The 15,343-nt window shown below is 44.6% G+C and overlaps 1 protein-coding gene across 3 annotated transcripts in view; it reads right to left on the bottom strand.

The window, feature by feature from the left end:
* Positions 1-12,914, bottom strand: part of UHRF2 (ubiquitin like with PHD and ring finger domains 2) — an 85,166-nt gene extending 72,252 nt beyond the window's left edge. For 2 of the 3 annotated variants that reach the window (XM_082782517.1, XM_082782518.1), the window contains exon 1: positions 12,341-12,913. In XM_082782517.1, the coding sequence (XP_082638643.1) occupies positions 12,341-12,493 (153 nt within the window). In that variant the 5' untranslated portion in view covers positions 12,494-12,913. Of the gene's footprint in view, positions 1-12,340 lie in introns of all 3 variants that reach the window. The other variant, XM_082782519.1, reaches the window with a different exon arrangement.
* Positions 12,915-15,343: the final 2,429 nt, after the last annotated feature.

Genomic DNA, 15,343 nt, shown 5'->3' with positions numbered 1-15,343 from the left:
CCTTGCATTAATATATCTGAGGTGAAAATACACATTTCAGTGCATTGCTGGAACTGCTACTGCTTCTGAACACTAACTCTAGGCCCACTCTGAAGACTTAATCTCCCTGCAGATGATTTTTTATTGTTGTTTTAAAATGCCTCACTTTAAATTGTAGTGCAAAATTGTGTAATTAAAACACTAGTACTTCTGCAAACTATACTGCTTCAGAAATAATAAATAAACCAGATACTATACAAGACAATGGAAATTCTGCTTCATCTTGACTGTTTCAATTGAACCAGAGAAGCTCTGATAGATGTTCCAGTACATGATTTCCAGAATCCGATATTATAAGGAAACCTTCTGAAAGCTAATGCAGTCATGAGTAAATTACCTTGCTCTGGGTGGACTGGAGATATAGAGCCAACACACAGGTGGAACAAACACTGTCTTTGCTGCCTTTCTTTCAGGACATGCCATGTGTAGGCTGAGAGAAAACAAGCATTTTGGAGTGCTGCAGTTTAAAGTCTAAAGCCAGGTCAGTGAAGATCTAATCTGAACAGCCTGGATATTCTGCCATTCTGAACACTGCATATTCTGAGCGTTAACACTCAGGTTAAAAATGGCATGTTTAGTGTATTATCTACTTATTAGTTATGACTCAGATTAATTTGTATCTTTGGTCCACAATCAAACCTTCCCTATTAGCCTAAGAAAGAGGCAATGAAAGGAGAAGACTTGACTAAATAAGTCTGTCCAGGTATAGTTATATTTAATGTGTTCAGAAACCCACACATCCCCAGGTCTTGAACAAGAAACAGCCTTCTCTAATGATCCACACACTAACCACAATGCACAGGCAATCCATTCCTTCATGGCAATCAAAGAAGTCAGCTGTGATTAACATGAGCTAAACAGACTAAACTAATGACTGCAGTGAATTAGCATTCTATTCTCTGCCCAGGCAGTTGATTTGTGTGTGTGTTTGTTTTCTTGTTATCAGTCTTTTCAGGAATACTTTATGACTACAGATTATTAGACATAACTAGTGATGTTATGTTTGTCTGAAAGTAAAGTAACAAGAGATAAGATTACTATAAGCAGACTTGTAATGAGGCAGGATGTGGTGTTTGGCAAAGTGATAGTCAGGAAAGAGCATCTGTTTACACTATGAATGAAAACATGTTCCTAGAATATCAGCAAAGGTATAAATTTAGACCGAGTCAAAGACTGCATCATTGCCTTCTTCTGGTGACAGAGTGGAGAAAAAAAAACTAACCAGTAAAATCAAGTTTGCATGCAATTTGACCAACAATAATAAAACGAATGTGTGTATCTACAAGTATACCTATATCTAGCATTACTGCATCATTGACCATTGAAAGCTTAAGAGTAACAATGCTGAAAAACAACCAGTGTTTAAGGAACTCCATGCCACAACTAAAGGAAAGAATAAGGTACTGATTCTTGAATTGCTGATACTATACAGATTTTCATGTAACAATGGGATCTTCTCTAGTAAGGTTCTATCCTCAGACTACTACAGCAAGGAATCAGGAATGCAACACATCACTCTCCAGCACACCTGACCCTCCAGACACAATTATTTCCTATTGGCCATGCACTGTAAGACAACTTTTCAAATTATATTAAAGCACTATTAGATGTAGAAAATGCAGGACTTAGCACCATTAGCACATCTGCAGTATATTGACAAGTAGGAGGATGAAAGGACAAAGATACAAAAAGTAGAACAAATACATACTTTTTCTACACACAACTAACATTTTAAATCCATCTTGGAATACAGTATTTCTTAACGAAACACCACTAATAGAAAAGGAACAGAAACCACACACAACTACAGAACACACACACCTAACTCCCAGAAAGCCTTGTCTCACTATGTTATCAAAATACATTAATGCATTACTGAATTGAGACTCAGGCTACCTCATAGACAGGTTACATATTCAATGCAGGAAGGCAAAAAAATATATTCAAAAATATTACAGCAATTTGTGGAAATAGGTGCCAAACAACCACTCCTCCCAGTCAGCTTTATAGTATACTCACTTTTAACAATACTTATTTATACAAATATACAGAAAAAGTTCATACCATCCTGCTGCATAAAGATACTAACAGGAAGAATACATTTGACTCTATCATATTTGCCTGTATATTTTAAATGAAAACATTACACATTTTTATATTATCATTGACTAAGCATTTATGGACACTTGTTTTTCTCAAGCTCCTAAGTACAAGTGACAAGCAAAAGAAATGCAGCAAATACCAGATAGTCACACTCTATCTCAGTTACAGTATCTTAATAGGTCATTAAAACATGTAAAAAAGGAAAAAAAAATAGACAACTTTATGAAGATTTTAATTATTTTTCCAGCTCTTCTGACACTACAGCCATCAAAAAGTATTTGTTTCCTTAGCAGTAAACATCACCACTTCCAGTTTTTCTTCCTCTTAATGACTGGCTCTTTCAAAATCCTGTAAGGCCTGATTAACATGTTTTGAATGAAGTGTCACTAAGTAGCAGTTAGATTTACTGTATCTGCTAACATTCTTTCTATATAATAAATATCCCTAAGTACAGAAACAGATTACATCCTTCAAACCTAGTTTAAGTGCTATAGAGACTACCAGTTTCAAAATACTTCTTCAGAGGGTTGTTATAAATACTTAAAAGTAAGACAAGACTGTGCTTATGCTAATATACAAGTAGCTGTAGCAAGACAATACTGGAACTGATACTTACCCACTATCACTGTTAGAACTATGCCTTGTAACATCAGGCCATAAATTACTTTAAAGGCTTGTAGAAATTGCACTTACTAACACAAATGATCATACAGAGTATACTATACTACATTACTTGGAAAAATCACCCCACAAGTCATTCAACAATTAATACATTAATTTGTCTACAAGTCCCTGCAGAATCACAGCTCATTTGGGGTTACGCAGCACGCATGGAGAACTCTCACGAAAGCATGTAATCATTCCTGTTAGAACATATTACCTACTGTTTTTATCCTATAGCATGATCAAAGAGTGTAGGGTAGGTTCCTAGGTCACCTTAATTCAGTCACTCCATTTGGAAATCAGGATCTTTAGTCATTTATGGAAGTGTGTTTCTGAGCATCTTCTGACTCTTCTGATGTTTTCCAAGAACTAGAACAGTGCCAAGATCTAGCAGTAAAGATGAAAGAAACTATGGAATGCAGCAGATCTCTTCAACTGAAGTAGAAAGTTGAAAAGTGACATCAGTCTTTTGTTCTGCACTGGTGTTACATGCACCCTGCAGATTTCTTTAATAGGAAATGCGTAAGAGTAAATCGTTTCCAGATAAAGTTCAGCAGAAAAGCTTTCTGCTGGTTCTTTTTTTTTTTTTTTCCCCAGAAAAAAAAAACAGAAGGTTGTATAAAAGGAGTTACCCAGAGGCTAAGTTAGTCTGAATAAGTAAAAGAACCTAGAACTTCCAGATAACCACTGAAAGCAAATAAAGAAGAAATCTAGAATTTCAGTTATTTTAAGTCTGTAAATCTTTTAAGACTTTTCTGTTCCTGCATGGAAGAAGTCTGCTGGAACTCTGAATTCTACTTAGTGTTTTTACAGACGGATTTAAACATATCTTGAACCAATTTCTGATGATGAAAAGCCAAACTGAGTTTTGGACCAATGGTACCAACCCACGTCAAGAAAATTACCATGCCTGACACTTACCTCATGGACTATTTGTGAAGTGTGCTTAGTTTTTCAGCTTTGAAAGCATAAGCAAAATAACCTGAACAGTATTTTTATTCCAGATAATAGTCTAGGTGTAAACTACAGTTTATCTCGTATGTGAAGAAAATGATGGAAGGTTACAGGATTTTTAAGTTCACATATTAACAACATTCAGTACTAAGGCCCAATGTGAGGTTTTTAAAACAACTGTATACTTGCACTGTTTCCCAAGGAAGTACAGCTGTCCTAACTGCAAGATGGAAAAAAAGCTAAATAAAAATGAATTTAGCCAACCACAAAGAAGTTGCTATCTTTATATGAATTAGAAAGTTTAATACACAATATTTTAAGGGTTTGTCAACTCCAGGAGATCCACTTTTTCAAGTAACTCTAGTTTCAATAGTAGATGTTCCATACAGGCTGCTCTGTCTGTTACTCTGTCTGCACATGGGACAGTTCTGCTGCTACGTGACATTTAAGTGATCAGTAATTTTTGAGTTCAGGAAGGAAATTCCTCAGACAATCCATGATAGTAAGAGAATAAAAAGGAAAATAATGACAAGCAAATATCTTTGAGCAGAGACTGTAAGCCAAGACTGTACATGATTCCTTGTCACATGCCACCAGAAGAAACTTTTTGAAGTGTTGGTTTGATTATAGTAGCCCCACATTTTAAACAAAATTTTGGCATAAATACTTTGCAGACATAAGAAGATCCTGTTCCTACTGTTTTCTCCTTGGCATTCCCGAATGATTTCCTCTCTCCACCATCCTCATTGCTGCCCAGATCCTTAGCAAAGATCCTAACAGGAGGCAAACAGCAACACCTATCAGTCTCATACAAAAATTAACTGTAACTGTAAAAAGTTTTTACTTTCCTAAAAATGAAGTAACCTTAACATTGCTGAGGAAGAAATGCCAGTTAAACTCTAGGAAATCCCTATCAGTGCATTATGTCCTTCATTCTCTCTGACAAGCTCCTCAACAAAAGCAGAGACCAAGCAGAAATGTATTTGAGACTCTACAATTCTTTCACTCATCATTAGAAAGACTTTAATTTACAGTTTCATTACAAGTACTGGTCTTGACTATGCTCTAAAATATTCATGATAACTTTTTATTTAATAGTTTGGACTTAGTAACTTGCTATTAAAAATAAACAAATGCAGATGGCTGATCACTCCCTCATTTCAAGAAGGAGAATTTACTAGTCAATAAAAAAAGATAAAAATCATTCTCTGTCCTGTTTGCTTTCTCTTAACACTCTTTAGAGTAATGAAATCACAATAGAATGAGTAGGTGAAATATCTGGACAAGGAATTTCTGACAGACTCTAGATCCATCTCTCCAGAACAGAAGACAGGCAGATCATAACATTTTTAAAAAACAATAACTACACAAAATATTATTGTTTTAAGATGTCACAAATCAGACTCAGTTTGTCACTCTTTCTGCTAAGAGAATGACTTTTCAAAGTAACCTATAGGAATGTTTGAAAACAAGACCACTACACCAAAAATCAACAAAATCACACCAGCAAGCCCACATGAATTAGTTTCGAAATTAGAGGACACTTAATTTGACTGCTTAAGTGTTTTAATGAAACAGCTAATGATCTGTCCTTGACTCAAGGAAAAGTGGTCATAATACTCGGTATCAAATGCCTCACTCAACAAATCAATCTCGATAGGTACCACAGTCTTAGACTCCTACAATACTCAGAAAGCACACAGCAAGAGAAGTCCTACTGAGGCAGACTGTGGAAACTTCAAATACTTAAGGCTTTTTTTTTTTTTTTTTTTTTTTTTAAGAAGTAGTGTCAACCAGCTAGTTTAATCACAGCACAAAGTGTAAATACACTGTTTGCTCAACTCCATACACGAGAGGAAGTCTGATATGCTACACAAAGCCACACAATCTAGGAAAAAAATCAGATTCCTGTTGCTGACATTGTTTGTAACTACACATCAACCTCAGTAGATACACCACAAATAAAGTGTGCATTACTACTCTTGGTACTCAACCAACACAACTAACTTTTAAGAAGCATGTTACTCTTTTCCTGAAGTACTGTAACTAAAAATAAGTATGGAAGCCTACAGCTTAAGGCCAGTCTCCAACTACAGTGTTTTTTAATACCATAACTACAAAATGATATGCAGAGTGTACAGGTTGTACCAATGCATTTTACCTTTTGATTTGGACTAACTATAATCCAAAAAAGATTCCAGTGTAAAGATTATTGTGAACATGAGAATAGCTGAAAGCTGTCTGAAAAGACTTTTTGACTTAATCAGAAGATCAAGGTGAAGGCAGCCATTCTCAGTCTCCATCAATGATTTTACAGGTTCATCTCTGCAACTCTTCCAAATTAAATTTTTAAATAACAACTTCAGATTTCGAAGATTATTTCTTTCTTTATCACTGGATGAGATACAGAAAAAATGATTAATTTAGGCTGGATGTTTTCTTCGCAGAAGCAACTCTCAATCCCATTAAAGGAATATTTGCTCATTAATTTCTAGCTGAAAGATGAAGTTAGAGTAGCAGGTTTTCTTCCACAGTCCTCAGGAGTCTTCTAATTAGGAAAATAAAAGTTCATGGTGTCTTCTGTCTGACACTGAGGATTACCTGACACTTGTAATAAACATGTATGCCAAAAATATAAAGCTGTATTGAAATCCTTAGAAGCATGGAAAGACTCATTCGTCTCTGTGCTGATTAGATTAGGGTTGTCAAGTACCTCCTGTATGATGTATGGACTTCTATAGCACAGGCAACTGAAGTTCAGCAACAGTGGTGCCAGGGGGAGCAAATGACTATTTGCAGCTTGTAAGGATACCTGTAATGAAGAACTGGTTATTATCTGAACCTTCTGTAATCAACAGAAATCTAAAAATAATAATGGTAATAATAATGTAAGACCCAAGTTTATCAGGGCAGTTATTCAAACATAACAACTAAATGATTAGGCATGTACATCCACTTTTGAGCTTTTAAAGTGAATTCTCTTAGAAGTGGTATCAACTTTTGATTGCCTGCCAGTGGCGAAATGGCAGGAAATCCTCACCATCCAGTTGTCAGTCTTGCCATATAAAAAAAAAAATAAAATAAACAAACAGTTTGCACAAGTATCCACATTAAGTTAAGAAAAGCACTAGTGCTCAACTACCATAATTAGGTTACATGAATATACAAGCCACAAAACACAGCCTTCAAGCTAGTTGCCATTTCGTACAGGAAATACAATTTTTTTTTCCCAGTTTCCTAATACTGAAGTCACACATATAAGCTAGTATAAAGTACTCTGCTTCTACATATACTTTAGCATTGCCTTCAGCTTTAGTGCTTTGAATGAAGTTAATGATACTAAGGACTGGTAAGTTGCATTAGTAACTTCAACAATATAACAAGAAGCCAGTTTCAGTAAACTATTTCTGCAACCAAAAAAAAATATTAATAGGGCAACCAAACTGACTGCCAAGTAAACTTGAAGTACGCTGCATGAATGTTTCAGGAATTTTTGAATGCAGCCTGACCGTGTGTCTCACAGACCCCAGAATGCAGTCCTTTATCAAGCTACAGAGCTACTTACTAGCAGCTTCAAAGAATGGCAATCACTCCCTTTCTAAGGCTTCAAATTATTCCTTCAAGATATACAGCTAGCTTCTCAAATTGAAGATTTCTCACACCCAAATTCTGCCTCAGGCAGATGGGTTTTAGACAGCTTCAGCTGAAAGTGTTTACAATTTTCCAAACAAAATAAAGCTGGGATGAAATTGCATTAAGAAACTCGATTGTTTTATGAATAGTTTTGGCACTCCCATTCTTTGGGGCAAAACTCAACAAATAATGCTTTTCTTTCCTTCTGGAAATCTACCCAAGCTGTTAGCATTTAAGAAGCCCTTAGACACACAGTTCACAAACCTGAAGCTTAAACTCTCATGAGATTCTATCCACTGCTCACTTGTCTGTCCAGGTCAGCAGAAGTTAAAGATGTCTTATATAGGAAAGGCTGTAGGTAAACCAAGACATGACCTATTGCCAGATTTTAACTGCATGTTTCACTGAGGCTGTTTTATCACAAGCAGGCTCACATGCAAGACTAAAGCTCCTCCACTCCTACTATCCCTCAATCTTTTAAGTTTAGAGAAACAAAAAAATAAGCACTTTGATATCTCAGCAATGACTTGAAAAACTACACTTAATAGTGTACAGGTAGGGAGCAAGATGTGTGCTACCACACTTTTCTGTGCAGAAGACCAGAGTTGAATTTCTTCTAATGAAGTAAACCTGATTTTCTCCTACTTCAGTTTCAGTCTGACATCAAGAAATTGACTAGCTTCAATACTCCCATCAGCTCCTTTCAGTCTTCCATGAAACAGACCTGAAGCACCTTCCTCACCAACAAGATCATCAACCTAAGAAGCAACTTCTACCACTGCTTGTATCAGGCTTGTGCCAAGGTTTTGGCAGCAGGGGGACTGCAGGGGTAGCCTCTGTGAGAATGGACCAGGAATTGCTCCCACGTTGGATACAGACAGTTCCAGATGGCTCCGAAAGGGAGCTGCCACTAGCCAAAGCTGATTCAGTGAGCTACACCAGTTGTGCCTCCAGGATAACATGTTTAAGAAATATTTTAGAAATGCTGCACAGCAGTTGCAAGAGAGGAGTGAGGAAATGGAAGAGAAAGAGCCCTACAGACACCAAGGTCAGAGAAGAAGGAAGGGGACTGTGAAGAGGACCACGATACAGAGTTTGACTTCCTCCTCCCCCCCTAACCCATAACCCACAGAGGGCTGCGCTGCAGTAGATCTCCACTCTGCAGCCCCTGGAAAACCTCACATCACAGCAGCAGACGTGGCCTGAAGGATGTTGCAGCCTGTGGAGAGCCTATACAGGGAACAGGCTCCTGGCAGAAGCTGCAGCATGTGGAAAAGAGCCCACAGTGGAGCAGGAGGCCTAGCAGGATCTGCAGCCCATGGCAGGGGGTAAACACACTGGGGTAGTCTGTTCCTAAAGGACTGCACCATATAGGAAGAACCCATGCTGGAACAGTTCTGGAAGATCTGCAGCCTGTGGGAAGGACCCTAATTGTAGCAGTTGTGTAAGACTGTATTCCATGGGATGGACCCCACATTGGAGGTGGGGAAGCGTAGCAGAGACTAAGCATTATGGACTGACCACAGCCCACCTCATTTCACTGGCGGGCTGTACTGGCCTATGTAGAGGTAGGAAGCAGAAGAAACAAGACTGAAGATGACCCTGGAAAGAAAGGGGGAAGGTGCTAATTGCCCCCCCCTCCTCCCTCCAGTTCTCCCTGCACTACTTCATCATCAACTGGCAATAAATTTATCTTCCATAAGCCAAGTGATGTTAATTCATGAACAATCTCCCTCTCCTTACTTATCTCAACCCACACGTGTTTTGTTCATTACATTTTCTTCCTCTCCACCTTGCTGAGGAGGGGCAGTGGGAGAGCAGCTTGGTTTGCACCCAGCAATCAGTCGAAGTTAACCCACCACACTGCCTCATTACTTTGCCTCATTACCTTTACTCTGGTAAACACCATGGCAGAGCCACCTGAGGCAATGGTTTCTGTAACAACAGTAGCCACTTTTACGTTTTCACCAAATCTAAAGCCCAACAGGGTGAGAGAGGATAATGAAAAGGCAAAGTTATTTTTTATATCCCAAAAAGAATACATATTGCTAAAATACAGCAGTGTTGTTCATGCTCAGTTACAGACAAAACCTGAGTTTGTAGTTGTACTCTTGCGGTCCTCTGCATAACCTTAAATTTTCTGGCAAGTTTCCAAACTTAAACCTCAAAATATTTTTACCACTCAATTTTTCCAGCATTATTACTGAAGTCTAGGAATCCTAATAATGATTATTACTTGGTCCTGTTGAAAGTCTGCCCTGTTAGGTCAAGATGCCAAGAATTCATCTACTCTGATATCTCTTTCGCTTTTCTTAATGAACACTGCAAACTTACTATCCTCATTAAAAGTGCTACATAGGCTTTCTAATTAGGACAGACAGAAATCATGCTGCCAATTGTCAAACTGCCTTGTCTTCGTGTTCTGACAGAGAGGATCCACACAACACATTGTAACTTGTGAGTTTATTAGGTTATTGCACCACAGCAAAGAATTATGCATACACTATTGTCCCCTTTCCTAAGGAAATTCTACCTTAAGTTACAGAATGACTTTTCTGGCTGACAGCTCTTTAGCTCTGTGGAAAATGAATCCTCAGAGTGCAGGATGTCCCCAAACGACCAAGCAAACAACACTATAGAATAACACTACTCTGGTTCACTCTTTGATGCCACATATGCATCGTAGGTCCTCCTGACAGGAAGAGTTAAAAACTGAAAACAATCTGTTAAACTACATATTGCTTTTCCTAGTCATGCAAGGGAAAAAGTGTAATACTAAGTATCACATTAATCACAACACTGGGTTTTCACCAGCAGTCCTAGGGCATTCTAACCCTCGAAAGCAGGAGATTAAGAACTACCCACTTACATCCCTGCATTTGCACTTGAAGATCAAACCCAACAAGTTCCAGCATACAAGGTAAACTGCATTAACTGGACATGGACGCTTATAGCCCATAAGATGCAAAAGAGCAGCTCTAGCTTAAAATGTTAGTTGAGGCTGATTTCGTAACTGCTGCAAGCTAAGGCCATGGAGTTGTAGATATTCAGCCCATAAACTGTGACTTATTTAGGTTTCCATATCCCTATTACGTCATATACCTCCCATTTTTAGAAGAGCACAGTTATTTAGCCAGTCTGCCTGCACCCAGCACTTGAAAGATCAAAGTATCTGCAAGTCACAGACTAGAGTAAGCACTACTCAGTAGCAGGATCACAGCTCTACTAGCAGACTGCATAGATTTAACCACACTGAGTGCTAAACAGATAAGAAAGTGTGGACTGGATGACGTTTTTTTTCATTTTTTTCCCCCCAAGAGTTGAAGGAATCTTCCTAGGTTTTTCATGTTCTTTATACCAATTTACTGCTTTCTGTTAGCCTTACATTTAATTGAAATACCCCCTTGTTTCCTGATTTTATCATATCCTGAAAGAGTTGCAATTTTTTACATTTTCCTCTCCTCATGTCTCTCTCTATGTTCAATGTTGCTTCTTAGAAAACCATTCTTCTGACCTTTTTTTCTACTTACTAGCACCACAGGATCAGAAAAAGCAATCCATAACCACCAAGGAAACTTCAGAATTAATTATGGTAACTGCAAGAAAATGGACATAAATGGTTGCGGAATTAGTGAAGCTATTGAAGAAAGCCCTCACTCTTTAGCAAATACCACCCCAACTGCATCCCAGCCTTGATAAACTAAGCACTAAACTGAGAAATGCTGCTTATGTAGGTAAGTGCAGCCATACTTCACTATTCTCCCTTTTAAGAAAGGCATTTGTCGACGTTAAGCGTTCAAGCTGGTTAGTCTGACCACTCATGGACTACACAGAGAAGCACAATTCGTTAGAGGCTCATCTTCCCCTCTTCTCAGGTAAGCTTTTTCAGCGCAGGGCCTGGTGCGGAAGGCAGAGATACATTGGTGCAGCACAAACGTAAGCAAGTTACACAACTTCAAGACCGATGTGCCTCGGTTCGGCCCCTCCGGCGGGGCGGGGGGGGCTGCCTGTAGCGGTTTGGGGCCGTTACAGGTCCTCACACACACGCTCGCTCCGCGTTAGACAAAGTACTGGCTCCTGACGGGCGCGCTCCAGAAGGCAGGCTCCGCACCTACGCGCTCACGGCGAAGGGAAATTGTCAGTTACTCGTTACTTTTTGTCCCTACAGCCACACACCGGCCGCAGGGCACCGACCCCGTGTCGCCAGGAGCCGCTCCGGGCAGCCCTCCCTTAACCATCCTCCCCACCCCCACCCCCCCGTCCGCGGGGGCCGCGCCGGCTCCGGCCCGCGCAAAGTAACGGCCGCCGGGCACCCCCCGTCACGGCCGCGCGGCCACGTGACGCGCCCCGCGGGGAGGGGCGCGCAACGGCCGGGCACCGAGAACCGTTAATCCGCCGCGGGGAGGGGCCGGCCGGGCGCTGACGGGACGGCGCCGGTGGGGGCGGCAGGCGGGGGAGTGGGGGGGCTGGGGGGGGGGGGGGGGGGGTGAAGCCGCCCGCCGCGGGGCCGTGCCCGCGTCCTCCCGTCCCCGTCCCCGCCTGCCCGGCGCTGGGGCCGGCCGCTGGCCCTGCGAGCCCCGCGGTGGCGGCGGGGCGGCCCGGCCCTGTCAGCGAGGTGCGGCGGAGACGGCGGGCGGGGGAGGAGCCTCCCGCGGCTCAGGTGGGAAAACAAACACACAAAGGGGGGCTCGCCGGCACCCGCCCGGCCTTGGGGAGGGTGGAACAGCACCAAAATAAATTTAAAAATAAATAAATAAACAAAACGTTGAAAAATAAAAATAACGGGAGCCACTCCAACGCGCGGCGCGCCTCAGGGCGTCCTGTCAGGCCGGGCTCCCGCCTGCAGGCCCGGCGGGACGGGGGCGAACAAAAGCCGGGGGAGGGCGCGGGGTCCCGGCCCCCGGCCGCACAAAGAGCCCCCGGCCGGCGGGGGGCGGCTGCGCCTCACCTGCTTGCCCCGGTAGAAGAGGCGCTGCCGGTCGGGGCTGACGCGGAAGGTCTCCTGGATCTTCTCCCGCAGGCACTCGATCTTGGTCAGGCGGCTCAGGTCGTCGATGGTCTGCGTCTCGGTGCCGTCGATGGTGCGCACCTGGATCCACATGGTGCGCGCCGGGCGGCGCCGGAGGCTCGCTCGCTCGCTCTCTCCCGCGCTCGGCGGAGGCTGAGGAGGCAGCGGCGGGGGCCGGGCGCTCCCCCCGCCCTTTGTTCGGGGCGGCGGGGCTGAGTCCCGCCGGGCGCCCGCGAGGCTCCCCGCCCGCCGGGCCGGCGCTCGGAGGGGCGCGGCGAGGCGAGGCGAGGCGCGGCGACCCCCTCCGCCCCCCGCTGGGCCGCGCCGCGGGGCCCCGGAGGCGAGGCGGGGCGGGGCGGGGCGGGGCGCGGCGGGGCGGGGGCAGGCGGGAAGGGCCGCGGCCCTCCGGCTCTAACGGGCGCCGGCGGGAGCCATCCCGCAGCCCGGGCAGTGTTTACCAGGCGCCGCCGCTCTCACATGGAGGTCACGGCGCCAACGCCGATCTCGCGAGAGCCGCCGGCCGCGGCCGCACGGAGACAACAACACCGGGGCGGGGGCGGGGGCGGGGGCGGGTGGAGGGGGGGGGGCGTGGCGCCGCGCGCTCCCCTCGCCCCCCCCTCGCCCCCCCCCATTCCCGCCCGCACTCGGCCCCGCCCACCTCCCCCCTCCTCTCCCCTCCCCGCGCGCCCCGCCCCCTGCCTGCGTTGTTGGGGGGGGGGGGGGGCGGGTTGGCGCGCGCCGGGGAAGCGACCGTTAGCGTCGCCATGGTGGCGGGCCCGCCCCTGCCCGCGGGCGGCGGTTGGCGGGCGGCGCGAGGCGGCGCGCCGCGGGTGCGAGCCCGGCGTGTGGCTGAGCCTGCAGCGCAGGGGGAGCCCCCGCGGGTGCCGTGGGGTTAGAGGGGAGGGCGTGCGGCCGGGGCCAGAAGCAGCGAGTGCTGGTTTTTGCCCCAGGGCAGATGTGGGTCGGGCTGGGTGCGCGCTCCGCAGCTGTGTGATCCCACAGCCTGGCGTGAGAGGAGCCCGGATTTGCCACGCTGCTGTGGTTTAGCCCTGGCAGGCAGCGGCACCCCGCAGAGCCGCTCGCTCGCTGCCTGCCAGCTGGGTGGGGCGAGAGTGTGAAAAGCCGTGGGTTGAGATAAAGGCAGATTAATAAGGTAACGCAGAAGCCGCACGTGCGAGCGAAGCAAAATTAAGTCGCTGCCTCCCGTTGGCAGGCAGATGTGCAGCCACTTCCAAGAAAACAGGGCTCCGTCTCGGCGGTGCAGTTCCTTGGAAGGCAAACAACATCGCTCTGAGTGCCGCTGCTCCGTGCTTTCCGCCAGCTTTTATTGCTGAGCGCGGCATCGTGTGGCACCGAACATCCTCTGGGCCAGTTTGGCCCAGCTGTCCTGGCGCTGTCCCCTCCCCGCTTCCTGTGCACCCGCAGCCTCCTCGCTGGAGGAGGCACGGCGGGAAACAAAGAAGGCCTTGACTCTATGGGAGCGCTGCTGGAAGGTGGGCACTTACAACACTGTTACAGTCACAAATCCAAAACACTGCACTATAGGAGCTCCTATGAAGAAACTTACCACGGCCCAAAACAGTACACGTGCACACTGGTAAAATGGTCCTACAGAAATCCATCCGATACAGAGCTGAGGAGAAACCAGGAAATGGGCTGATGGGTGCCCTTTGGAGGAATTCAGAGCACTGTTACTGCCTAAGTTTAAGGCTTAGGCAACTTGATTAAGATACACGCTTACAAAGTCCAGATGACACCTTTGTAGTTTTGTGGCTTTTTTATACTGTATCTTCTAAATATCACTGACATGGCACTGAGTCAGGAAGAGGAACAGATCACAGCCAGCATTTATTAGAACATCTTTAATCAATTAGACTTCTTATTAATAGCAGAAAGCTGTTCGCACAGCACATGCCCACACAGTACGCCACGCGGTGGTTACCCAGCCCCAGCAGCTCACTGTGGAGCAAAGGGTCCTCCCCTGCTTCGGAGGATCCCTCCCGGGTCCCCTCCTTCAGCAGGTGCCCACACACATGCTGCCCTGCAGCCATTGCCCGCCAACAGCAGCCGCTGCCCTCCGGGCTGTGGCTGTGGTGTGGTTTATGTGACCCACAGTGAGTGCCAGGGGCTGCTGGAGGCTGTGGGCAGGGCCGGCACCTCCATGGTATCCCGGCTTTAAAATGTGCTCCAAAGATGGCTGTCGGTTCCTGGGAGGCTTCCAGAAGTTCCCTCCCAGCTTGTATTTTCGCTCTCACCATCCTGCTGTTGTCTGGTAACTACTTCTCCATCCGCAACCAGAGCAGCCCATACAGCCCATTCACAGAAACACAGATTTTGTGACATTTTTTATGGTTGCAAAGATTCCTCTACTGCACATTCAGCTTTGAGAATTCTCACTGCTGTTCTGAGCGAGCTTCTTCAGTCTCGAGTATGTGCAAAGGCAGCTGAAACAATTAAAAGTTTCTTAATTGTTCTGAAAATCCCTTCCTTTCATTTTTATCCTTGCTAGTGCCTCTGTTTCTGTGATAGCATACAACTTTCTTTACTTGTCACCACAACAACAAATTGCCAAATTGCCCTTTACACAAAACCGGAGTTTGATTTATAGTTTGTGGTTGTAATGCAGGCTCAGACTCAACTGATGAAGGACATGCAATCTTTTTGAATCTTTTGGCCCCAACCTTCTTGAATTCCCTGAAATACTCAATTATTTTTTAACACAGAGGTTAAGAGTGTGGTTTTTGGAAAAAAAAAAAAAAAAAAAAAGTCTTCAGATTTATCTTAGTTACACACTACCTCTGCAGTAAAAGAGTCTCATTATAAATCCATTTGTAGAAAATGGTCTTTTCTGTTGAGGTAAGCACTGAAATGTGTCTCTCTTGCAACAATCAAAAAAGATCTGAAAGAATTCTGAGATGTTTTGCCACATTAGAGAGAATAGCG

The sequence above is a fragment of the Aythya marila genome (assembly GCF_965140915.1).
Source record: "Aythya marila genome assembly, chromosome: Z".
NCBI classification, from domain to species: domain Eukaryota; kingdom Metazoa; phylum Chordata; class Aves; order Anseriformes; family Anatidae; genus Aythya; species Aythya marila.
The sequence above is the reverse complement of the archived record's forward strand: the minus strand, read 5'-3'. Positions and strand labels throughout refer to the sequence as shown.